Here is a 27,158-nt window from a genome sequence, read left to right on the forward strand (position 1 = left end):
GCTGAGACAAGGAGGCTGCAGGTGCACATGGGGCACGGACAGGCTGCTGAAGCACATCATTACCACCGCTGAGCGCGATGTGCCCCAGTGCATGGGACAGCCCTACCTGCAAGCTTGCACACGAGCCGTAGCACGTGCTCTCGTGTGTCCAGGCATGGACGAACATCCCCTGGGCATAAGGAATCATGTAGTCAGTATGTATTCAGTATATATACCTGGCACATATGCATGCAAACACATCTATGTAAGACACGATAGCAGAAAGCTTGTGCTCCAGACTTCAGTCAATAAGCAGATGGCTCCCCAGCACTATCATTTTGCAACATTACAGCTTCTGCCCTGCTTGTGCAGTAAACATTTTCTGGCTTATTGCATGAAAAAAGGCTACTGTGGCTTTGCAAAATTATATACTTCCTACATTATCTGTTTATTGAATACTTTTGGGGTGGAGACAGGGAAGAGCATTTCTATTTTTGATTTACATCCTGCAGGACGGAGATTTTTCCCCTGTATCCCAGTGGGTTTTTGCTTCTTGTTTGCCTCTTTCCAGATTGTTATATCTCTGTCGCTCTTTGCAGGGAACCAGGAGATGGAAGGCTGTTATGCAGACATCAAGGGGTTGCAATTGCATGCTTGTAAACATGAGAGCAAGAGGGATTTCTGATGGTATTAGAAACCACAAGATATCTGCAGATGTAAGTGTTCCTGGAGGCAGCGGGTCTAGCTGTTAGCAGAGCAATTAGACCTGGTGTTATTCTCAGCCCTGCCGCTGCCCTGCGAGTCACAGTGGAGGAGTGCCCGGTGCCCATGTGCCACCCATCCATCGCTGGCAGCCCCAGAGCACACGTGGGTCCCTGTATCCCACCCTTCACCCAAGCCACCTCTCATTTCCACTTGGGTCTTATGAGCTGAGGAAAGGGGGAAGGAGGTGATCTGGAGGATATGGCACAGTGCCTTGCTTTACATGTACTGCAATTACCATGATGGCATTTTCCCTGTGTTCGGAATAAAAATGTCAATAAGGAACAAGTTATTAAACCAGCAAAAGAGTGGAAATGGCAAGAGCTCCCGGAAGCTTGGGGGCCCTGTCATTACTGCAAATGCAGCCCGTTCCTGCTGTCCCTGTGCTCTGGGGTCAGGGGACAAGGCTCACACTCCACTCCATGGCCACAGCTGAGGCCATTCCCTCTCTTCTGCCCCCATGTGGGGCTCCCCAGTCCAACAAGGCACTGAAATACTGGAGCAAGTCTGGCATGGAGCCATCGGTATGGTTGGGGACTGGAGGACATGGCGTACGAGGGGAAGCCAGGTTTTCAGCCTCCAGGCAAGATCTTACTGCCCTCCTCCAATCCCCACAATCCCGAGGCTGCCCTAGTAATTGCATTTTTCTCTTTTAATGAGACTTTTCGTCCTTTTTACTTGCCTTTTCCTTTCCAAGCCTTTTCTTGGTTCCCTTTCTGCCTCCACCAGCACCACCAAATACCCTGTCAAGGAGCAACATATCCAAAGGAAGCAAAGCAGTTCCCCACCATCACTCAACCTTGGGGCTTCTGTGTTGAGCAACAAGCAAAGGGCACCCCCGGCACTACAGATGCTGGAGGAGACCCCACCGTGCCATAGGGTGCAGGAGGAGATGCTCACAGCCAGAGTCAGGTATGTTTTCTTGAACGGCGCCCAGCAGGCAGTATGAGAGCAGAGGCTGAGGGCAGAGGTCTGGGTGCCAACAGTACTTGGCAGCAATTACAGCCCAGCCCAAGCAGCTGGGGCAAGCAGGGCACCTGTGGCACCCTCCTGACTGGGAATGGTGAAACAGCCCCAAACGCACATCTGCTCTCCTGCACCGACAGTGCCTTCCACTCCCTGTTTTCAATTATCAAAGCAAAACAACACACACAAAAAAAACCTCCAGGAATTAATTAATGATTCATGTTGGAGCCTTGGCAAACCTTACTTTGCAGAAGTTCAAAGCAGGAACAATAAGTATTTGGCAAGGAGGAGGCAAGCGGCTCATGCTTGGCAGCGTATGGTGCGGAGCGCTGGCAGCATCACTCACATCACATCGCCCAACACTACAAGAGGCCTCAGGGAACGGCACTGCCGAGCCACCCCAAGCTGAACTGTCACATCCTGCCTGACGAATCAGCCACATACGAAATACAACCCAGCTATGAATAAATGGAGGGCAGAGGCTTGGGAGAAACTGCTGCCGACCTGAAATGGCTCAGGCCCTGCTGACAGTGGTGGCTGTCAGATGCCCTGCCTGCCAGAGGTGCAAAGCATCCTCCACTCCGCCCTGTCACACATGTATACCCTCCTGAAAACCTGGGCCTGAGCAACTCCAAGTCTGCATCCTGGAGATTTAGGATAATGAGAGATTTTTAATGCAATTAATAGCTGTCATGGGACATGGTCTTGTGAGTCTAGAGCAAATGAGGCTTGGATAATTGGTGTTGAAACACATATATCAGTAAGATGATTTTTCCCCCCCCCACAGAGTTGGAGGCTGGAACATGCTGTCAACTGATACCATACAAATGTGTTTGGCTATTTGCTGGTGGCATCTTCCAAACAAAGTTCTGGTGTGCAGCCTCTGCCAGGCAGCTCTGCAATCCTAGCAGCAAACAAGCTGTCATTTGTTTTTTAAAAAAGCTGCCTGGAAAGCAGCTTTATCCCTCTATGCATGCACAAACACATGCACATGCTCATGTGTGCATGCAAGCAAGCAACCAATGGGCACTGGCAGCGGCATTTCAGTCACCCTGAGCTCTGCCTGCAGCTCCACTTTTCTTTTGCTCAAGTTGGGGTTCACTGGGGGTGCAAAGGCAGCTTTGATCTGTGGCACCCCGAGACCTGTTAGGGTCACAGCAGGAGCAGAGCAGTCTGTCTGCCCCAGGGCAGGGAAGAGGGATGCCCTGCATGGCATCCTACCAGAGGCACATGTCACCTCCCAGACGCCCTCCCCAGCAAAGTATCCACACCAGCACAGGACACAGCCCTCCACAGACATCTCCATCCCTGGGTGGTCTGGTCAAAGCCATAAATCTTCCTCTACCTTATCTCAGCCGTACCTCCAAACACCAGACTAGGACACACACTGCTCTCCCAGCCCCCTGAACCTGATCCAGGGCTCAGGTGCCCCTTTGCAGGGTGCACATAATGGAAAAGCCACGAATTTGTCAGAAACTGCACTATCTGGTCTGTGTGAGGTTACTAAATTTAAAGTTTTGTTTTTTCCTGAATTCAATGAATCAAAATCATCTGCGGAACAGGACTCAGAAAAAACCCAAGCCCTTGCATTTCACTGGGGAACATTCATGCATTTTGCTGCAGTAAGGGAAAAAGTATTTCACCTCTCAACCACAAACTATAACAAAATGTTAAATATAACCTGGATATTAAATTAAAATGTAAAAGTCAAAACACGTCAAATCAAAGAGATACATTTGAATTTCCTGGACACTGTCAACGGATGGAAGTCAGAATGATTTGCTTCAATACTCTCCAACCTGAATGTTTGCTTCATGGCTACATGCCAATTCTGATAACACAGCCTGATAAAAAAAGCATTTTCCAATGGAGAATTTTATCTGGGATACCCCCTGCCTACATTTCCAGAGCACGGGTGCACAGATCTGCCTGACTGAGGATGCAGGGGACGGAGGTGGTGTCCCTCCAGTGTCAGGTCCTCAGCAGAGAGGGGACCAGGCTGTAGCTTTCAGATGCTTCCCCACACTCAGCTTGCTCAGGACCAGGGGAAGGGGCAGAGGCAGAGCGGCTCCTGCCTGTGCAACTTAACGAGTGGGAAAGCATTCCCCTGGGTTATTAAGCATTTGTGTATGGGTTTGGAAACTGTAACCGTGTCACTGCATTATAATTATGGATAAACACAGCATGGGCCATTGGAGCACAATAGAGCACGAGGCTGGAAGGCAAAGAGCCCTGTTCCCTTCCCCATTCTCTCCACTGTGCTCCCAAGGAACGATGGAGATGGTGATGGACAGTCTGAGCCATCAGCCACACATTGGAGCAGCTCTGCCAACCAGCCCTGGGCACTCCTGGCTTGCCAAAAACGAGCTGGCCAGGGGCCAGGCTGCTCCGAGCCAAACACCGGGAGGGCTCCCTCTGGACAAATCACTTCTGACAGCAAAAGTGACAATCAAACCCTGGCTGAGCCCGGTCCCCTGCTGCCACCAGGCACCTGCAGCCAAAGACCGAGTCCCTGCAGAGAGGCATGCAGATGTATTTGTAGGGCCCCAGCCCCTGGGAGCAAAACCACAGCATTGAAGAGAAGCCTGTTTAAAAAGCAAAGGTAGGGGGAATAGCATAGCTATGGCCTCATGTTATTACTATGCGGCCCTATACTTCTGCAGCAGAAGAAGTGTACCGGGGGAGATGTGCCTGTCTCAGCAACCATTTAATGAACCTTGGACACTTCATTAGGCAGCCGTGGAGCCTCACGAAGCCCCACTCTCCCCTCCTGGGCAGCAGGGTCAAGGGCAGCAGGCCAGTGCCGGGGTGCAGAGAACCAGTGGTGCCACTGCTGCCACCAGCAGGGGACCAGGGCATGGGAGTGGCAAGCCCCCGTGCCCAGCAGGCCTCACCAAAGGACTTCATTGTGCCCATCCCCGTGTCCTGCTGTCCCAGGGGTCCACCCTGTCTGGCCTGCCTGCACCCCTGCCCGCTGCGCTGCCCAGTTGTACAGCAGCACAGTACCGCAGCAGCCTGCAGGGAGCAGGGACTGGGGCTGGCTGCTTTCTGCATGGCCAGGGCTTCCCTGGGGCCCCAGCCACACAGCATTAGTGGAGCCCACAGACACAGCCTGGCTCCAGGTATAGAGGAGCAGAGGCTAATGCATGCAACGCCTTTGAGTCAGAAGTTAAAGAGCAGCTGAGAGGCAGCTCCATGGCTGTCTGCCAGGTGATGCAAGCAGTGCCTTCACAATTCAACAGGCAATGAAGTCCTACAGCAAGGTAAGCCCAGCAGACTGTCTTGGGGTATGTATCTTGAGAGGAGGGGTAGCACTTAAATCCTCAAGCATGCAGGCCTGTGTGTGCAGGTGAAGCGGAGGGGATGCCCTGTGAGCAACCTGCAGAACTTGCTGCTACAGGAGGTGGTGAAAGCGGGTGCCTCTTTAAAGGATTAGACAGTATTGATATGAATGAGAACAATGAATAGAATTGGACAAATGAAGGCAGCAGTGTAGAAAGTCCTCAGCCCTTATGGGCTAGGGCTAATAGCTGGAAAGATTTTCCTAAGATCTGCCACTTTCTGCTAGACGTGTAGAACAGAGCACATTCTCCTACACTGGAGGTTCATCCGCTCCAGCTGCCAGTGAAACGGAGATGGGATGCCTTCCTGATGGATTCCCCCAGTTCTGCCACAAGTTGCCAGGCTCCGGAGCACCTGTGCAAGCAGCAGGGAAGAAGCTTTATCTGGATGTCATTCCTGCAGAGCACAGTTAGAGGTCCTGGATTTTGCAGCATCACAAACCCATGCAGTTGGCACTTGGCTTTTCCAACTTGAGGCACTGCCGAGGGCTTGGGAACAGCCTGGGTCTCACGAGGTGACCTGCCAGACCCATCCACCATGTTTCCTCCCTTTTCCACAGGCAGCCTTGCAAATCTCCAGCTCTGCTGACCGCCCAACAATGGGGTGTTAGGGACGGTGGTGACGGCAGAGGAAAGAAGGTGGCAGCTGGAAGCCATCATTTAAGATACAGCCCAGCAGGGGAACTCCAAAAGCCTGACACCACCTAGCCAAGGGATGTGCAGAGCTGGCACAGGCAGCATGAAAATGCTTGCTGTGCTTACACCCAGAGAGCAGGATGTCCTCAAAGCACCCCAGTACAGGCAATGCCTGCCTAGCCACTGCATGCCCAGCGACAGAAGCCAGCCTGGCAGCGGAAGCCAAGTCCTGCCTGGGGAGATGGAGAAGCACCAGGAGAGCCTAGATGGCACAAGGAGGGTTAACTTGCAGCCACAGGAGCAGAAAATGAGGTTCCAGTTATTAGTTGATTTATTGGTCTGTCCTCAATTGGCACTCAGGACTCAGAAGAAAATGTTCCACTCCAAAGCATTAAGCATCTTCAAAGAGCAGAAGCATTAAAAATTGAAATCATAAAATAGACATGTAAATATAGCAGAGGTAAATGGGGCAGCAAGGAGGGGAGTGGTGTGGAGCCAGCCCCAGCTGAGCCTGTGGGGCAGGGAAAGGGATGTGCTGGGGGGCTGGAGCCACATTGGGATGGGCTGGGGTGGCTGTGGCCCCCCAGGTTGCGGGGATAACCTGTGGGGAAGCTCTGGATGGCTTCACCATGTGACTACCCTGTTTGCCTGGCTCTGTGGCGTGCAATTGTGCCAGAGGGGAGAGGTGCCTTGCTGCACGTGTGTGGGAGCCTCACCACCACAGCCCCTCACCTCCCTCCCCTGCCCTTGGTACCCTAAACCCTGTAGGGGTTTATACCCACGGCTTCCCCTTCTCCCTCACCAGCCTTTCCCAAAAGACTTCAAACATAGCAAGAGAGCAGGAGCAGGACTGGGAAGGAGAGAGGTCATGGAGGGGACAGAAGTGGTGACAACAGGAGACAAGCAGGGAGTTGAAGACCAGCAGCCGCAGGGCTGGCACAGCCTACCCATCCAGGGAAGTGAGTGCTGCCAAGCCTCACTCGATGCCCAGGTGAGGTTTCAAAACCCGGGGGCTTGTGGTGCCTGTGTGGTGAGACAGTGCCAGCAGCAGCCATTTGGAGGGGTTTAGGGCATGAAAATCATATCGCATGGCTGCCTCCAAGTGTGCGTGTGTCACGGGGTGGTGACTCAGGAGCTCTTGTGCAGCCCCTCTCCCCACACCTGCCAGCAGTTCACCCAGGTCGAGCAAACCCAGTGAAGTCACCCAAACACACTGCTCTACATCAGGGGTCACAGCTGGATGGCAAACTAATGCCATCATCTCTTCAGGCAAGGGTGGCTTTTCACATGCAGTATTTCATTGAACCAGAGACAAGGTCTCTCTTTCCTCCTCTTTTACAGGAGCAAGGCAGAACAGACCCAAACTCCTCCAAGTGTCTCTGGCCATTTTCCTGTGGGGCAGATGGATGCTTCCACCCCTCCTGAAGCACCAGCCAAAGGAGAGGAGCTGCAGGACAGCTCCAGCCTGGCTGATGGCAATGCCCGAGCCTGGGGACAGGCTGCTGGAGATGCTGGTCCCTTCCTGGGCATGGAGGGAGAGAAGGGACCTGATGCAATTCACTACCCCTGTGTAAGAGCCCCTTGCTGGGCCTGGGAAGTGTAAATGGGAGCTGAGAACAGCTTCATGTGTTGCTCCAGCATCTGGCCCAGCATAAGGCACGATCCGCCACCAGGGACAGCAAGCCAGGGGAAAGATGTGGAGGAAGGAAAAGGGAGGGAGGGGAGGATATAAAACCTCCTTGCCATGGTGGGAATATACAGCTGGCTGCGGACTGGCATTTGGGGGCAATTGTGTGGCAATCCTATCCTCCTTACAAGCATCAAGTGATGCACTGGGCTGCCTATTTACAGTATTTTCAGAGCTACAAGCAGAGATACCAAGCCCTCCTGGCTTGCCACTGCTTCACAGGAGGGTGGTAGATGCTCACCTGCTCTCCAGGCCCACATCAGGCTACGCTCAGGGAGGTTGAATCTCCACATGCAAGAAATAAGCCTATTCGAGAGCCAAAAAACCAGTCAAGAGACGAAACATCAACCAGTCAAATGCCAATGGTCATGTGAGCTCCTAACCTTTAAAATCTCTAGAAGCACAACCATTGTCTTGGTAAAGGTCTCCAGCGAGAAGCTGGGGAACCGCTGTGTCCTCCAGAGTCCTGGAGTCCCTGAAGGGCCCCATCCCACGAGTGGTCAGCAAGAGGGACAATCACCCCTGCCCTTTGCCATGCTTTGGCACAAACCCAGCTCTCTTGGCACCCGTACCTGTTTTCCCCCTACACAAAATTTTTTCTTAATTAGGAGCTTGTTAATTATCCCAATACTTTGCAGAGGAAATAAACAGCAATTAGAGAAATAAGTGGTATTTTTATTTCCTGGCATTCTTGCAGAGCTCCCCAACGCCTCCCATCCGCAGCTCCCACACGGGCACATGTTGCTGCCTGCTCCGGTGCTGCTGCCCGAGCACTCTCCTCCGTCTGTTCCCCAGGAGCAGGGTGCTGCGGTGGTGGGCTGCCATTCTCTCCCCCGGGTAGGAAGCGTTACTTCATGAAAGCAGCAGGCTGTCCCACTGTAATCTGTTTTAAAAGTCATAAATTGCTGAGAAAAGCCAGTTTTCCTGCACAACAGAAGGTTAGCGTGTTTAAAGAGAGCACTGGAACTGTTTTTATTAATCAGAACTGCTATCAAGAAAGCATTTTAATTAACATAATTATCCTGTTTGAGAGAAGCAGCCCGCACCTCACAAATACTTTTCAAACTAAAGATGCGGGCTGTCACAGTCAGTCATAATTAAGTAAAATGAGCTGGTTTTCCTTGCTGTACATCTCCTTCCTCTGATCCACACGCTTCTCCTTTCCTTCCACACTCTCTGCAAGGTGAGGAGAGACAGCATCATGCCATGGGGATTGCAGGGCCCCCCGTGTCCCCATCCCTGTCTCCCTGCCTCCAGCATGGACCAGAGCGGGTTAAGCTCTGTTCTAGACAGCAGTGCCAACTCCAGGCACAGACCAAGCTGCAAACAGGCAACCTGGGAGATGGAGGTGGCTATAAAAAATCCACAAGATTTGTAGGACTTTGTTTCCAGCATGGTCTCACAGTCAACAGATAAAAGATTTATTCTCATTGAAAAAGACAAAAAGAAAAAGCATAAAAAGCCTGGCTCCGGGCTGCCTGCCAGCAGGGAGAGAAAGGAGAGGGAAGGGGAATAAAAGCAGGCACAAGCCAGCAGCTGTGTGGGTCTGGGTTTCTCCAAGCATCCCAGAGCTGAGCCGGACCCTGAGGCGGCACCTTTTATGGTTCTTCCTGACATAGTAACAGGTTTGGTAGTTCCCATGGCACACCCCTGCCTGCCCTTTGCCCCCCAACATTGGTGTACCCCGGTCCAATGGCAAGATGGGTCACACAGCTTAAACAAAGCAATCAGGTGGCACCTCCAAACCCACCGTTGGCTGCCTTAACCAAGATGCCTCAACCCACCAATGCATCCTGGAGCAGGACAACGACCTGGGGCTGAAGGCAACACCTTCAGCAACCAGACGAAGTCCCTTTAATGACAGCACCATTCAGTATTTTAACAGGTATTTTAATGGATGTTCCACTATTTTGCTAACATCTCATCCCATAGACTGTTAACAATTAGTGCTTTTATTTAAAATGTCCTTTATTTATGAAGGATGGCTCTGAGTTGATAAGTCTGCCCTGAAATTGTACAGTACTACAGGAAATGCTCATGCATACAGACCCAACATCACAGCAGAAGGACCAAAGTCATCCCACGGAGCACTCAGCACCGTGTCCCCATGGACTGTGGGGACAAGAGCACCCATCCTGCCCATGGTGGCACCCAAAGATTTTCAAAAGAGAAATTTTAAAGTTGGGGGTGGTTTATTTGGAATTATTTCCTTAAGAAAACAAGGCTTGTGCAATCATGTTCTCCACGTGTTGTCTGTCTCCCCTAATTACTCTCTGAATCAACAGTCAAATTCAACAGTGTGTGAGTGACAGCTGGAAATCTCGAAGATGTTAAATTCCTGGAGGTTTCATGAAAATAGGCAGGTGGATAGAGAGGAGAGGCCTGCCTCGGCTCAGCTAAGCCAGGCTGCAGCAGGAGCCCGGTCTTGCCAGGCTCCAGAGGATCCACATGGGAGAAAGAAAAAGCATAAAAGCCCTGATGACACAATGAAAAGGCTGAATCAGAGGATGCATCTTGCTAGGTATTGAAATCGGTTGATCTTCAGGTATTAGCCCCTGGAAAAGCAGCCTTCTGTAGTGCTGATCAGCACGTTAACAAGCTGTTTCCAAAGAGGAAATACAATTTCCATGGGAAATTCAGTTTTTCTTGGTGGAAGAATTAAAACATTCAGAAAAAAAAATTAAACATGTTTTCTACTTCGGTTCAACACAGACCGACGCATTTCAGGTGACTGAAAAAGACAACAAAGTTTGGCTCTGATTCAACTAAACCTTCAACCATGTCCCTGCTCCACGTTTTCCACCTGCCCTCATCATCCTGGGCTGCACATGGACTTCACGTGCCCCATTAGCACATGAGGGAGCACAGCTGACCAGTGGGATACAACCCAAATATCCCCTTTTGCATCAGTTGGATGTTTCTCTTGAAACGCTGTATTAAAAAAAAAGAAAAGTTTTACTTTTCTATTTCTTGTTTTTTCCCCAGAATAAAAAGGCCCCACCAACCCCAGTAATCTAGGAGCCACCACAGTCAGTCCAGAAGCATCTCCTGCAAGCAGTCTCTGCTGGGCATGGGTCAGTCCCTGTGGCAGCCTGCCGCAGGCACCCCCAGAGAGAGGGCTCGAGCTGGGATGGGGACACAGAGCAAAAGGAGAGCACAGGGCAGAGACAATAGAGTAGAGCCTCAGGCTTACTGCTGTGAAGGGTTTTGTGTTGAGGGTTTTCTTGGCATGCAGGCTATGAAACACCCACTTAGAGATGTCTCAAGACCTACTTGTAAGACCATATAAAAATACCTCTCGTGGTCCTGGATTGAGAGCTGGGAAGGGAGTTTCCAAAATTGGATTCTCTCCCTGCCTGTGCAGAGAATGGGGTTGTGACACCACAGAGAAGCTGTTTGTAGGTCTCTGTTCACAGGCTACCAGATAGGCAGCCTCACCCTCCCTCATCCAGGGCATCTGCCTTCCCCGAGCTCCCAATCCCCAGTATAAATAGGACTCCTTGCTGGAAGCGTTGGCGTTGGTGGCATTGCACAGCGTGGCATGGCCGCTCTCCCATCCACATCCCCTCCTCTGCTGCCCCATCGCCAGCACGGTCTTCAGGGAGCCTTCCCCACCCAGCCAGCCTCTGTGCTCCTCTCAGCGCAAGCCAAAGCCGCAGCAAGATGAAGCGATGCTCATAAACTACTTAGAAGGGAAATGTTAATAAGTACTGAGTGGAGGGCGAGAGAAGTCCTTAATTGCATTAGCTCCACTGCCAGAGCTGATGAATGTCCCCAAGCCACAGAGCCCTGTTCCAGCCATGTGCCACATGAGTGGCTGGGGAAAGCCAGACCCCGAGCTGCTGCCCCACCCCTTGGGGTGGGAAGGGGAAACGTTGGCCAAAGCTGATCCTTTGCTTAACCTCAAATGAACATTTCCTGCGGGCTGACAGTGCCTATGCCACCTGGCTCTGGAATCACAGGTCCTACTGCGATGGGGTGCTCTCTTGCTTTACCTGAGCAGGAGCGGAGGCCATGCCAAGCACGCCTGCCTGCGTCCCTGATGAGTTTATGCTTCAGTTGCATAAATAAGGCACGCGCCAGGTTTTTATACTGGGAACTCAGTTCTGAGCTTGTCTAATTCTCTGATTTTCTTTTTTAATGCAATCAGGAAATTATGATATAAAAACATATGTATAGAAATAATGATCATCTTCAGCTAAACAGCCACATAAGCAGTGCCTTTTGTGCTGCCCTGCCTTTTGATCCCTGCATAGACTTTGTGCACACACATGTGTGCTGCTCCGTGACACACGGGGACATTTCTTACAGTGACAGCCTGCCACTCCCCCTTGGGGGAAAGTGTGGTTTAATTTTTAGTATAACCTTAAAAAGGAGACTAGCAAAGCATCTCACTCATAAATTTTGTAAGTGACATTTACTTCCCCATGCGTTATTGCTAGCAATGGACAAATCTTGCGTTTAGGGTTTTGGTTCAGAGGAACAGCCATCTTCTGCCAGCTCCACAAGGATGAGGCAGCTGTCGCTCAGGCTCAGCTCAGGCACAGCCTGGAAGATCTCCAGTGGCTAAGCTGCCTTCTCGCTCCAAGACCACAGCCTAACGCGTGGCCCCTATGTGCTTTATGGGGCTCTGGGGACTCCTTTTGGCTTCTGGCGACCCCATGCCTAAGGGAGCCCCCACTCACCCCTGCCCATGGGCCAGGTATCAGCTATAACATGGCAAAGCTTCCCATCCAATCTCATCAGCTCAGCCCATAAAAGCGTCCCTGACAGGCTCAGATCCTTGCCCGTCCTGGCTGGGTTATAATGGAGTTTGCTCTAAGAGTGCAATAGATCTTCCTGGTCACCAAATCCAGCTCCCTGCTACCCATAAGCCTGCCAAGTTTCAATTTGAATACACATAAAAGATCTCAACAGCTGGGTGTTTAATTACAGGGACTAGAAATCAGGCTCTGCAGAGTCGTATCAGGTTATTCCAGCTCCCTTGAGCTGGCTTTGGAGCATGCCAGGACCGGCCCCCCAGGGAGGCTGGTGTTTCCAGCTCTGCCTGAGAGTGCAGAGACTCGAGGAAACACAAACCATGCAGAACCCCCAAAGGCAGAGCTCAGAGGAGCCTGGGCAGCCACTTCACAGCACAGCCCTCTCCAAAACATGGGTGCAGGGGATTTGCATTGCTGGGTGCAAGGGCAAAGTACTGTTATTTGTGCCTGGCCAGAGGAAAATGCAAGATGCTACTAAAATCCATGGCATCCACACAGATCCTACAAGAGACAGAGACACAGGAGATGCCATGAACCTGCCTTGGGCAAAGCCCAGCTCTTCTAAGCCATGGGGCAGGGCACTGCCAGCAGCCCAAGGCTCTGCAGGGCAGTGTTTCCCTGGCACTCCCTGCCCATCCACAGCCTCTGCCACCACCCTGATTTACTACCATGGGGCCACACTAGACCCAAAGAAACACTTTCAGTTCCTTGGCACCAATAAAAGATTGAAGGAGCAGAAACAGAGGACTGTTAACAGGCAGTTAAGTCTGATGTAATTTGTGGCACAGCTCTTTGCACCTGGGAAAAGACAGGCAGCAAATTCACTGGTGCCAGCCCTGCGGTGGCAGGTCCTTGAGTGTTTGCCCCTGCTGCTGGTACATGGGGATCTGCAGAGACATTTCATTTGAATTTCTAGGGAGCAGGTCCTTCAGAAGCGGAACCCTGAGCCCTAATGGGCCTGGGCACCTCTGCAGCAATCACTGCAGAGTGTGGCAAAAAACTTCAAAATATCTACATCTGGCTTTCCCCAAGCTCTGGCAGCAGCTGGAGGCTGGAAAAGCCTTTTCTCCAGGCAGACACACACCCCTCCTCTGCCTAGGTGGCTCAGCATCCCATGTGCTCCCAGGGATGCCTCGCTCTGCTGTGCCCTGAGGAGCACCTGGGCTCCCTCCCAGCCAAGGGGACAGCAAATGCAGAGCAGAGCCACCAGCAGCTGCCCTGGCTGGGCTCCGGCAGCAGGTCCTGCCCCATCCTAGCAACAGCCACCACTGAGCTGCTTCAGCCAGACCTGGGACTGATCCCTACTCTTCCACCTCAGACAAACCCAAACCAAAGGCATCTCTCAGAGTCACCCAACATTGCTGTTCTCTGCTGTCAGACTCCCAAGGAGCGCTGCCTGCCACCCTCTCAATACACACTTTGGCAACCCAAGCTGTTATTTCCCAGGCTGTTGAATCATTTCTCACACAGGTGTCACCATGTGCCTCCAACTCCCCATGTAATGTCTCAGCTGCTTCCCAGCTCCTCCCCAGCATCTCCACTCAGTGGGGGGCACAAGCCATTCTCTCTTGTGTCTTGGGAGAGGGGTGCCTATAGACCCTTGGCTGTAGTCCTGATTTAAAAAAAAATAAGAGAATATGAATAGAATAAGTCAGCCTGGTGAAGTAGGAAGCCTCAGCAAGGCTGAGCAACACCGACCACCAGCAGCCAGCACCAATGGCACCAGGGTGATCAGTGGCACCCCTGGGAGCACTTTCCCCCACAGCAGCAGCTCACTCTGAGGACGTGGCCAAGCTGAGAGAGCAGTAATTCTTCCTCTGCATTGGCCAAAGGCTGCATCATACCCCACAAGCCCCTGGGGAGTCAAAATAAGGATGAACATCAGGTCATAACTGTCTCCTGCTCACAACCATGCCTCTCCCAAGAGTTTGGAAATGCAGTCAAAAGCACAGCCCCAAAAACCACTCTAAAGCATGCAGACGAACGGGGAGAAAAACCCCATGGTCAGCCCAGCAGGCTGCAAGGTCTGAGGACCAGGCTCAGAGATGCTCAGACTGAGCTTTCCGTCCCCTCTTGCCCACAACTGCTGGTGCCTGTTGGCCAGAGACCCCACGGGGCCATTGCAGGCATGTGTTGGAAGGAAACCCAGACCACCCTTTCCCCCTCTCCAAAACACTTTGTCTGTCTGAAAGCCAGCTAACTGCGTGTGTACGGGAGCCCATGTCCTTATGACTTAAGATTTAATTTTTAACAAAAGCAGTTCATTGTTTTGTCTGGGCAAGATGCTGGGAGCACCAGCAGCTCAATTTTTATTGATAAAGGCCTCTTTTCTCTAAAAGCATGGGACCAGTTCTCCCCACGACAGCAAAACGTGGCAATGCAGAGCCTCCTATCACAAAGTACAACTCTTTCACTACATTTCTGCTGGCCATGAGTTAAAAACCCACATCTGACAACATCCGCAGAGTCGTCATGAAACCTCAGAAACCAGTGGGCAAGGCAGGTTTCCAGCCTCTTCCACCAGCTCCGAACCCACTGAAACCCATCATCAGCCACTGTACAGGCCATCTACAAGGTGCTTTGCTTTGCTTTCTGTTATTTTACATCCCAAAGCCAAGCATCAGCTCACCGCCTTGCTGTCAGCAAACCCCCTGCAAGCTCCAGGAGAGGACCCCCAGCAGACCTCTTCCAAGGTGCTCCCATCGACTACAGGGGGACAAAACAATCAGGGAGCAGACAACAAATGTGCAACTTTCCCATTACAGAGGGACTGCCAGGACTTGCTGGATGGTGTCCAATTAGTTAATGAGCACTCCAGCGCTGAGTCTGGTCTGGAATCAGTAATTAATTGCCAGAAGACAAGCAAGAGTGAATATACTGGAGGAACCCGCATCTGTCCGAGGGATGGGCCTAGGAAAAGAGGGTCTGCCCAGTCAAACCCATATTGAAATGGAAAGCAGCAGCTGGCAATGAGCAAGCAGGATGATCTGGATCCCAAAAAGGCATGCATCCTCTGTGCAACACAAAGAACAAACATCACAACCAGCTCCCATCCCAAATGTCTTGTACCAAGAGCTGGCACAGCCAAGTGCCCCCAGCCCTGGAGCTGGTCCTCCATGTCAATATCAGCCCATCACAGGCTGCACGCATGCTGTGGGCACACAGCCGATGAAAGCTTTGCTTCTGATGAGCAGTGCTGTAGTAATTAAGTGAACAAGACGAGTCAGCCTGGCCAGGCATCTCCTGCTTCCACTGTCTGCAAACACTGCGGTTTTGGAAGTCCTGGAATAATTTCAATTCCATTTTCCTCAGTAGGCTCCTATTCCAGGTTCCTGAGTATATTCCAGTGCAGGAAGGCACATCAGCTCTCTGGTCCAAGGTGGCTCAGAGGAGCCAGACTGTCACCAGCAGCATCAGCCCTCCTGGATGCGAGCAACCACCTGCCTGGTTCTCCTGGTTGAAAATTAACAGCTGAGCACCGGGAAGTAGAAGACCTCCTTCTGAGGCGTCCGCTTCCAGTCCTTGTAGCTCCCCAGCACCAGCTTCTTCTCTGGAGTGTGTCCCCACATGGCAGGAGCTGCAGAGCAGCTCTGCATCTGGCCCCTGTGATAAATTAGCCAGAAATTCAGGCATTTCGCGCAGCTGCCTCATCCTCTGCCAACACGACAATGTGATTAATTTTGGGTGCAGATGAAGCTCATTTATCAGAGGCACGTGATGGCTGCACAGGCTGCAGGGGCGTGTGGGGAGCCCTAGGGTGCAGGGGAAAGTGGGGGTGGAGGCAAAAGGCAGGAGGCAGGGAGGGAGAGCAAGAAGCCAAGCCTGGGGCATCTCCCAGGAAGGCTGTTTGCCACATTGGCTGTTGATTAAGCACACTGGGGGAGAAAAGCCCTGTGTAGGAAGGGAGCTTTTATCTCTGCTAACACACATGGCCACGCCTGGGAAGAGATGTCCACAGGAGGGGTGTAAGAGGATTGGGGAGAAGAAGCCATGAGCCGATTACTGCGCTTCAGGAGAGGCAATTCTACCACGACTGCCACTTCTCCTCTTGCCGCCCACTCCTCTAGGCTGTTTTCCACTTTTTCCTTGTTTCTGGGGACTGGCAGGTCCTGTCCTGCGTGTCCCCACTCCTCAGCCAGAGATGCTTGCTCCTTGCTGCTGGCCAGAGCTGCTCCTGGGAGAACTGGCTGGCAAGGCAGAGCTGTATGTTCACTTCTGGATGTAACATGGCTCTGACATGGAAAAGTCAGCCAGTCAGTTCATCCATCCCTTGACCAGAGTTCCTCCACATGCTGGAGCAGTGCCTGATGTGGTGACATGAGCTCCACCCAGCTGAGGCTGCCAATGTCACAAGCAAAGCATCAGTGGATCAGGAGTCTCTGCACAATTTTGGAGTGAGGAATAGTTTTTGGTGTGAGCTGATGCCATGCCAGATGCCCTCCAGTGCGATGAATGCACAGCATCAGGCCAGTCCTTTGAGCACCATGATTTACAGCTGCCTGTACCACCAGCACCAGCCAGGGAGGGGACAAAGCGGGTGATGCACAGCTGGCGCAGCAGCATGCATCCCAATACCCCCCCAGGGACAACAGTTCAGGGAGCTTTCAAAAAACACAGCTGGGAAACCATGGGAATGGACTTGACAGAGGTGGGATGACCAGGGGACACTGCACATGATTGGCAATGGCAAGAAGCAAACATCATTGCAGGCATTTGTTTGCCCCATGCTGTGCTCACAAACGCCTGCGTAGTGGCATCCCCACCCTGGAACAGCTCTGTCCGAGAGCACGGTCACTCCGGCAGCACCTGAGACCCTGAGACCACAATAACCTCCCTCCCTTTGACATTTTTAGGCTCCAACTAGTGAACCATTTTCTGCTGAAGAAAAGAAAAACCCTCGAGTTCAACAGGGCCACACGAGCTGGGACAACAGTGACAAATCCTTGGGCACACGGCCTGTTGTCAACGCCTTTGGTGGGACTCAATTATCAACCCAATGGCTAGCGTCAAACAGAGAAGCTGCTCTTTTGATAAACACGTATTTTTTAAAATAAAACATGTCAAGAGGGCAAAGGCAAAGATGACACAATATGTGGCAGCCCTGCTGCTTGCAAGACAGTTCTGCTAATTTACCCCAGCACAGAAGCAGAACCCTTTCTCCTGGGTTAAGTGCAAGTTTAGAAAACCTGCAGGGACTATGGAAGTGTGAAAATGTCAAACAAAATTGTGTAGGGACTGCTGGGGGAAAACAGCAATGGGGAATGGGGAAATTTTATTCTTCTCCCTGCTGGGTCCCAGGGAGGGTTTCTCCCCAGGAGAAAGCAAACAGAGTGGCTGGTGCAGAGAGGGGGCCTGAGAGAAGCCCATCGCTGGAAAGATTACAGGTGATGCTAGCTTGCAGCCAGGATTGCAACCACTGACTTCCACATTTCTTCCTGTACCTAAATGCTCCTCTAAGCCTGGTTCCTCTACAAGGTCCCCAGGGAGGTTTTGCTCCACTCCCACCCATCACTTCACCTTCTCATCTTTCCAAAGGTCCCCCAAGTCCCACCCCAGAGCTGCTGTGGCGGCGGTGGCAGATCCATCCTGGCTTTTATTGAAATCATCATGCCAATTACTCAATTGAAGTTTTCAGTTCCCATCCATCAAAGTTTACCCACGAAGGATTGATGCCCACACAGTTTCCCTTCGCAGATTACGGAAAGGCAGCAATAAATGTATCTCATCCAATTTTCACACGGCGGAGAAATAATTGCACTAGCATGTGGGCCTCTGCTCATGTCCCGGTGCTCCACCAGCACCACGCAATGCTTTAGCACAGGCACGCTCTCAGTGAGGAAGAAATGCTTTTGCACTTACCAGAGCTGAAATCTTGCAAGGACCTGCTGGTAAGGCAGGGGACCTGGAAAGAAGGAGAGAGATGTCATTCAGTGGGTTGGCTGTTGACAGCAGCGGGCATTTTAAGAGGGTGACAGGGGAGTGTTGGCATTGCACCAGCCCCGTGTGGGTGGGACGGGGCACATTCCCCTGCTGCAGCACTGAGCTCAACCCCACAGGGCACAAAACTGCACCACAAACCCAGCCGCCCCAAGCCACGGCCTTGCTGTGCAACAGAGTTTGATGGAGTCTTAGATGAGATGCCTACACAGCCTGCTTAATTAGCACCAGTTAATGTCTTGGCCGTCACCAGAGTTGCTTGGATATGGACCCTCCTGACTGTGCTCTCTGGTACCACATCCAGGTGCACATGTGCTGCCTCTGGAGTAGGCTGGAATGTCCCAGCACCCCAAAGGCTCCCACAAAGCAGCCTAATGGCGCTGAGCCCTAGAAGCAGGAGAATGAACCTTCCTTGACTGTGTCCCTCCCAGCCAGCACACTCAGACACCGCTGCAGTACTGTGAGCAGGAGGGAGGTTACCTCTGCCTCCATTGCATCAGGGCCATTTAAATTCATCAAGGCTACCTAAATTCGCCTGTCCCCATTTGCCAGCCTCTCCAGGCACTCAGCTGGTGCCAGCAGGGCTACAAGCCACAGGACATGGTGGGAATTCACCAAGGGATTAAGGAGCCATTTGCCACTCCCATCCCGGTATGAACGCAGGGCTGCCCCGTCACCACTCCCCTCTCCCAGTGCCTCATCAGCTCCTAGAGCACACCATGCAAATCTATGCTAAAGAGTCACAACAACACGCCTGGGAAACCATAAATATCTGTGAAAAATCTCCCCATAAATCCAAGGGAAGGGGAATTTACGGTACTTTCTTTGGAGATTTCTCCAGGTGTTCCCTATTAAGGCATTGTGCTCGTTTGCATAAGTATTCCTCAGACAATACGGTCTTCTCCACTATCAGTTATCAGCTCTGCAAACAGGAGCAAATGAGACACAATCAGCAACTGTTTGTGTTTGCTCAGGGCCATGGCAGGTCCTTGGGCAGCACCCATGTCCAGGGCCCTTCTGCACTCAAGGGATGACAGTGGCTTCTTGGCGAGGAGGGGACAGGCTAGACCCTGAAGTCTATGTCGCCAAGAGACATGCCACAGCTTGGGGACCAGTGCCCAGCATTGCCATCCTTCTTCAGAAAAAAAAGAAAAAATTAAAACTGAAAATCTGCCTCACTGCTAGACCCTACGTTCAGCAGATTTCACCCCAAGCAGCTCCTGCAAGGCTTCCCAGGTTAATTGCCAGGAGAGCATGTTATATTTCAGCTATGACATTTCTTTGCGTGTTTTAACGTATCCTTATCACGACTCCCATGTACTTCTGTACAGATGGGTGGGAGACAGGAGAAAATGAATAATACGCTTCCTTCCAGCATGAAATTCTGAGCCTGTCCTCTGCTGAGTGCAATTACTGTGTATATGACTCCTGTAATCTGGCTAATACTGTTAAGTATACTGGAGATTAAGGGATTTGGGGCTGCAAAGTCCATTTCATCCATCCAGGCCTGTGCAAGGGAATACGAGCAGGAAAAAATCTTGCAGAAGCCCCCATACCAATCAGGGCCTGGCCTGCAGGTGGCCATTCCGCCACATCCCCTTGCTCCTGAGGGACCTCTTGCATGTGGCTTTTGGTTCTACATGGGGGGGACATGGAGAAGAGTGACCAGAGCTGCTGGGGCAACAGCACCTGCAGCCACAGCCCCAGGGCTCACCCCTTGCCAGCGGCTCCCAGACCCAGCGTGCTGCCATCTGGGATGCTCCCCACCCTATGCCAAGCACCACTGTCACATTCCTGGAGCGCTGAGCCCTCCCTGGTGAGGCACACGGGGAGCACAGTGGCCACGGTGAAGGACTTAAGCAGTCACAGTGCTGCTGCTGAGAGTGCTCTCCAGGCACCAGGAGAAGAGCCATTATCTCTGAGCTGGAGAGTTAATAACTGTGCCAGAAAATTTCTGCTTTGTCCAAGGTGATGGCCTCTGTCCACCCCACGGAAAGGAAAGCCATGATGCCAACGTGCCTATAGGGCTGGACTTCGCTGCCAGCCCCCAGCACCGCTGCACCCCAGCTCCCCAGCAGGGACTTGCCCTGGGGTGCAGGCTGAGATGCAGGGAGGGCACCCTGCCCTGGTGCCTAGAAGCAGGGTAGCAAACCTCCACTTTGCAGCCCTCATGGCCAAGGAAGCCTCAAAAACAACCCTCTATGGAGTCAGCATCCTCTCCGGTTCAGAGCGGACTCAGCCTGAGTCCAGACATCACTCCTACCCAGGGGAGAAGACACAGCAAGTGATCTCCAGCTTCTCCAAGCTGCTATAATATGAAGCAGAGCAGATACAGGGTTGTTGTGTGAGCATAGATGACTGAAGCAGAGCAAGGAGTTGACTTTAAGTAGTAAAAGCTGCCTTTACGTTACGAGCTCAGACACAGCCTTATATATCCCCAAGCAGCAGAGGAGCCATCTCTGCTTTGATCCGGGTTTGATTTAGGATGGAGCATCTCTCTCAGCATCACCAGCGGGACAGGAGTGAAGTAACCTCATTTCCTTTTCTTTATCCCTTTTGCCACCCACCGTATGCCCAAGGTCCCAGGGCCATGTGCCAGAGCTGCAAACCCCAGCTCCCTGCGCTCCAGGGGCTCGTGGCCCTGATGTGCTGGGGCAGCTCTGGGCTCTGGCTGTGTCCCCTCTCTGTGCACCCCTGACACAGATAGAGTCCACCTGCCCTGCCCTGCACCGTGTGGTCCAGCTGTGGCAGGTGGGGATGCTCAGGGAGATGCTCCCTCCCCACGCTGAGGTGCAGATGAGGCAGTGCAAAGCCGAGGAAATGAGAACCTGCCAGGGTGTAATGCCAATTCACTGCCCATTAACTCCCCACAAATCCTCCGCTCCCCAGCCTTATCTTCCTCTGCCACATCCCCTCCCTCCCCCTCCTCCTACTAGTAGGCTAATGGGCTTTTTGGACATGGAGACTGCTGCATAGGTACCCTTGGGCTGTGCTTAGGAACCTTAAATGGCAGTGTGGCAGTGTCTGTGGGGAGGTCTGATGGGAGACATCCCCAGCACCGCTTGGACACCCTCCTGACACCCATGGGTGATGGGGGTGCTCCATGCAGCAAAGCCCATTGCCAAATGCTCACTTGCTCTTGTGGATTGAATGTCAGGCTCCAAAGGTTACTTTTATGGTGTAATATATCCAGCACCAACCCATGTTGTCAGGAGATACCCCAAAGCTATCAACGCATCTGGATGCAAATGATTGTTTAAACACCCCACATGGTCCTGTGAGTACGGGATAGATTTACTGTCACTTCCTGTAAAATTAGGAGCGATAAAATCAAACAGCTGAGCAGCAATGTCTGCTGGGCAGGGGGAGAGCAACCACCAGCATGGCTCAAGGGCTTTGGCTAAAAAGGGACATCCAGAATAAACACCAGTGAAAATCACCATGAAACATCTTTGCTTACAGCTCCTGCCTGAATAGCAAATTTGACCTGTGAGCCCTCCTGACCCATGGCAGCCCAGCCGAGCACCAGCTGTGTTTTGAATCAGCACTTTCTGAAATCAGCCAGATTTCAGTGGTCCTTCGCTGCAGTGCAGGCAGGGCAGGAGGGGCAGGCAGCTCCTATGCCCATGGGTGCTGCCCAGCATGGGCAGATGAGCTGCCCTGGGAGGTTTGGTAAAGTTCCTCAGATCAACAGTGGATGAAAACCACTGACAACTGAGCATAAGGTGACCCCTGGCCATTTGTCCCAGGCTGCCCTCCCAGCTGAGGTGGCTCGCTGCACGGCCAGCTGCAGTCACAGGAATTCAGCAGCCATCCATGGCACAGAGCAACAACCACCCCAAAGCTGCCCAGGCAACAGCTCCTGCTCATTCAGTGCCCTGTCGTTCCTCTAGTGAGACCGTGTCATCTGGTCCCCACCTTGTTCCCCCAGAAACTAAGTCTGCGTGCTTGCAGCCCTGGCTTTTCAGAGGAGAAAGTTCACCTCTTCAGCAGAAAGCACATATTTTACAAGACAAATTGAGCTCAGCCCGAACTTCAGGTTTCCATCAGAAACTGTTTGCCCAGGAAGTTTGTGTCTAGCCCTTTCCATCAAGCAAGTTCCCACATGAGGAAGGGTTTTGGAATAGTGGAACATTCCTCAAGACAGCAGATAAATGTCAGACCAGAGCCAGCAGCTGGAGGCTTAATTTAGACAAGCTCAAACTAAAAATAAGGCATAACTGTTGGACAGTCACAAGTACTCTTGTAGCTGATAAGTTAGGAGCAAGAGGAATACTCTGTCTTCAGCTATCTTGAGGGGAAGAGAGGCTATTCCTCTAAAAGAGGTGCTATAAGGTTGCTCACAATCAACATCCAGAAGTTACAGGTGTCCCCATAGAAGCCTGAGGACACCAGCAGGGGAGGGGTTGATTTCCACCAGGTGGAGCTGGGACAGGGTGCTCAGGGATGGCACGGCCACTGTGATCTCAGCTATAGCACTGACTTTTGCTACCAGCCTTTGCTGTAGCTCATATGACCTGCTGGTCGTATCCATCTCCGCAGCGCTGAGGCTTGTAGGGTGGGAGAGAAATAGCATTCCCAATCCCACCTAACCCACCTATGAAAGCTCACACCATCTAGCATTCTCCCCAGCTTGGTAGCCATAACCCCTGCAGCATCTCCCAGCCCTCCTCAAACTCCCTTTAATTGCAGCTTCCACGTTTTATCTTTAAAAACCACAACAGGCAGGGTTAAAAAACAACATGACAAACAATCTAAGGAAAAGAATACAACAGCCCTTGAAACCCCATCCCACATTTGAAAGAGAGGGATGGAAGCAAGGCAAGAAAGCCAGTGTAAAGCCTCATTACCATCAGAAATCCTCTCTCCCTGCCCTTACCTCCCCACTCATTTCCATATCACAGAGGACACAATACCTTTCTTCTCTTGAAAAATGTCCCATTTTTGCAGAGACGACTGTGCCCACTCCCAGCACCAGCTTACAGAGCTGGGGAACAAAAGCTGGGCTCACACCTGTCTTACAGGCAGTGTCGGGGTGTGAGTCTCCAGGCCCTTATCGCCCTCTCGGGAGCAGTTTTTATCATCATTATTATTAGTCTACTTTATCTTTTTTTCCTCTTAGCTTTAAGATCCTTTAGTCAGTCAAATTATACTCAGTAGCAGAAACAGCAGAAAATAAAGCATTATAAGGGGTTCAGGAAGTTATTTTCATCTCAAGGAGCATGTAAGAAAGGTTGACAAGTCTTTATTGTGCTCTTACGGGATAATCTGTAGGTTCCCAGCTGATTGGGGGGGGGGAAAGTAAAAGCATCAGAAGAAATTACAGGAAGAAGTAAAACCCAGGTCTCTGCATAAATTGAAGTAACATCCACCTTGGCTGTCAGCTGAAGGCACCAGAGAGTGAAATGTCAGCACACGGAAGGAAAGGGGCAGCCGTAGGGTCTGGGAAGGGCTGGGCAAAGGGTGCTGGGAGCAGGGCAGGAGGGTTACTCAGCCCCCTCTAGCTGGTCTTTTCACCTGCTAAGTGGAGCTGTCACTCCTTTCCAGTCCAAAGCATCACTGACACAGCAGTTGGAGGAGGGAGGGAGAGCAAAGCAGCTTAGCCCTCAGCGAGCGATGTTGCCTGTACTGCCCCAGGTCACTGGATTCATCCTGCTCCTGTCTGGCTGCTCCAATGAAAGCTACAAGAATCAAGTCAGGCACAGCAAAATATTTCTGCAAAGTCTTCGGGCTCTCGCATTTACATGTGTAGCGCAGGCCTCCAAGAGCTCCCAACAGCCACCCAGCAACCACCAAGCACAGGCCCAGGAACAGAGCCAGGGTTCCAAGGAGGGGGCCAGGACCCCAAGGCACTGTGCAGTGGGGAGAGAAGAGGAAGAACCATTGACTCCTCTCCACGCCGCCAGCCGACGGGGTTTAGAGATGGATGCACTCGGCGTTGGATGGCAAGGGGATGTGGAGCCTGGCTGCAGGCAGGCATAAGGCAGCGGGGTCCTGAGCAGTGAAAAAAAGTGCACTAAGGCATTTGTGGGGCAAGAAAGCCTTCCAGCAGCACCACTGAGGGCAGGGGAATGGGGTCCCCCTCTTCCTGGCCAGGGCATGAGGGCCTGAGGCAGCCCCCTCCCAACAAGGCAGGGCAGCTGGCCCCGTGCTTCTCTGGCTGCTCAGCTGCTGACGTGCGTTGAGCCAGGGCGGTTCTGTCACTGGTGATTGATGGCACGGTTCGGGAGGAAATAAATTCCCAGGCTTTCGCAGGAGGTGAACTGGGGGGTGTATCCATCTTAAAGATATTTAATGAATGTGCCACAGCCCGCGGAGTGGCAGCAGATACATCTCTGCAGCCAGCACTCCCCATGCTGTTCCTTGCGAGGTTCAGGCACAATTTAACAACTTCTTATTGATTTTATTTATGTTCCCCAGGCCCTGGCAGTGTCTATATTGCCCCAGTCCAACAAGAGCCCCACAGTCACAGTGAGGACCTGCGCTTGCTTTTCCCTTCCTGCTCCTCATCCCTCGCCCACCCTGGAAGGGGAAATGTGAAATCACCTGCCCCAGGGCAAGTCTGGGTTTCGACCTGGTGTTTGGCCAGAAAAGATGAAGTTTGGGGCTCCCTGAAACTTATTACTGTTCACGTGGGCTTCAGCTCAGATCTTCAGGCCAAGAAAGAGGATTATGCAGAATTACCAGAGCAATGGTGAGCACTGGCAGTGCTGGGCAAGTACTGATGCCACCCACACTCCCCTGGCACTGGGGTCTGGGTTGTGTCTTTGGAACTCAAAGCAAAATAAAGTCATGACCTTACAAAAGACACTCTTGCAAGACAGACTTTGGAAATTCCAGTCTTAGCTTTTATGTAGCATAGCAGACCTTCATTTTCAAGGCAAGAAAAATGGCAATCAGCAGTTCTGGTGTGTGGCTTGACTTTGTTTTTCCTTCTTTCCCTTCAGGGAAAAAAGAAAAAGAAAGAAAAGCAGCAAAGAACAGCAGAGACCCAGCTGACCTTTCTGGCTAAGAAACATTGTCTGAATCACCGGATGGTAACAATGAATGAAATGCCAGTGCCCTGCCGTATAAATACCAGCTTCCTCTTGGGGTGAAATGCCAGCTTTCGAATGTGGAAATGCCACAAAGAAAATGTCACCCTCCCCAAGGTGTGAAATGCCAGCCTGCTGCAAGCGCCTGGGCTCACCCACAGGGAGACGGGCAGGCTAATGCCTGCTGCCAGGTCCCCAGTCTCCTCCAGTCTTCTCCAAAGCTCACTGAAGGCAACGGAATGAAGGGGACAAGTCTTCAGCGTGGGACAGCCAGACCATCAGTCCTCCATCATTATCTTTAGCATCACAGCAGTGAGTGGCTCAGAAAAGCTGCCTTTGGGATCTGGGGTTTTTTTCTTCCCTTTCCAGTGGCTACGAGATTTGTCAGTGTGGCTAATGAACCAAACAAATCACATTTAAAGATCGGTTCGGATCAAGACAAAAATGGTTATTTCCAGTTTTCCCAGCTAAATGGAAAAACAATTGAACATAAGAAGACTTTGCCATCTAAAGAGTTTATCACAACCTGAACTCCTAGTTCTCAGTGAACACTGTTGTCGCTAGGTTTAATCCTATTTATTAAACATAGGAAATCATCCAACGTACTGTCCTTGAGTGAAGAAATGCTTCCTGTGAAGCTGGCTATATTTGCAGCATCTCCCCTACTCTTCCCAGGGCCAAGCTGGATAAAAGTTTTGCTTAATCCAAAGGTACGTTTTTCAGCAGCTCATCCTTCCTTTTCTCCCCACTCAGCATCCTCCTGCCCCGGCTCTGCTGGTACCGAATCCCTGACACCAAACCCATGCCAGGTCAGGGCAGCAAAGCAGGAGGGACAACTCTGTGCTCGGGGACCAAAGGCACCCCCAGGACCATCACTGGGAGTTGAAGGGCTGCATAAATGTAACCAAACCTTTCTACCTGATAAAATTACATTAGGCAATGAATGAAGTTGCTTTTTGTCATGTGGGAATTGGAACTGTTCTCTTTCCCCACACCCACACCTTTTTTTTCTTCCCCCCGTAAATGTGTGAAATAATTTTACCACCCTTTTTTTCTTTTGGTTACTCCTCCTTCCCTCAGATCTCGCCCGTCCTGGCACTGAAAATAGCTCATGAAAAGGAGGAGGAAGAGGGAGGGAGAATAAAAGGAAGTGTGTGGGGATGCAAGATGGAAGGGGAGAAAAGGGAAAAATACAAGATGAAGGAAAATACATGTTTTTCAAAGCAAATCAGGAATGGCTGATTGCTTCGACACCAGCACCCGTTCTGGGAAAGGTCTACTATTTTGGCAAGCTTTGGAAGGCCCTTCACATCCTGTCATTTGTTAGGCAATGCCTGGGAAGAAATGGGTACAGGCATGCCTGCCTACATTTGCCTATACCCTCATGTGCAGGCAGCCATCTCCAGCCAGGTGCTGGGCTGCAGCAAGGCAATGCAACCTTCTAGGAAACCCAGATACCGTTTACAATTAGAGCTGGTTGGGAACCCTCTGACTAAATGGGTTTTCCCCTTGCACAACACTTATGGCTGGATCTGAAATGACTGGAAAAAACCACATCGGCCTTGATAACCTTCTGGTGGAGCAAAGGCACAGCCGGGTCCCCTGGCTGCAGCTCTGCCCGGCAGCCACCAGGACCCCACCAGCACAGCAAGGGGCAAGCGCCTCCAGCACTCAGCTCTGGCTCGGGGTGGGGGGTGGGGGGGAAGGGGGGGCTGGGGTTTGAAGAGCTTCATTCACTAGCTGGCACCAGGCTGGCAGCCAGACTGCTCCAGGCTTGTCAGCAAATGCAAGCTGTTAGTGCTGAAGTCAGCTCCGGGTGGCGGTTTCATGTGCAACCCATCTCCCTGCCTCACAAGCGGGAGGAGATCTCGGCAAGGAAGTGGGTTTAATGCATCAGCCTCTACGTGCATCGCATCCAGGGCTTTCCCCTAGGTGCTTCTCCGTAATGGATTTAATCCCTGACCCATAGTGATGCTGCACTCCCAGAGGTCCCTGGGGAATCAGACTCCCGGTTCCTCCTCAGATTTCCTGCCAGAGAAACGGGGCCAAGGGGGCC

At 51.8% G+C, this 27,158-nt stretch overlaps 1 protein-coding gene across 2 annotated transcripts in view; it reads right to left on the reverse strand.

Moving 5' to 3' along the window:
- Positions 1-27,158, reverse strand: part of LINGO1 (leucine rich repeat and Ig domain containing 1) — a 148,424-nt gene that overhangs the window by 95,199 nt on the left and 26,067 nt on the right. For both annotated transcript variants that reach the window (XM_064456779.1, XM_064456777.1), the window contains exon 2: positions 17,991-18,033. Coding sequence is in view for 1 of the 2 variants with exons in the window: in XM_064456777.1 (XP_064312847.1) it covers positions 17,991-18,033 (43 nt within the window). In the remaining variant the exon portion in view is untranslated. The remainder of the gene's footprint in view (positions 1-17,990; positions 18,034-27,158) is intronic.

Source organism: Phalacrocorax carbo, chromosome 7, assembly GCF_963921805.1.
Source record: "Phalacrocorax carbo chromosome 7, bPhaCar2.1, whole genome shotgun sequence".
In the NCBI taxonomy this organism is placed as follows: Eukaryota; Metazoa; Chordata; class Aves; order Suliformes; family Phalacrocoracidae; genus Phalacrocorax; species Phalacrocorax carbo.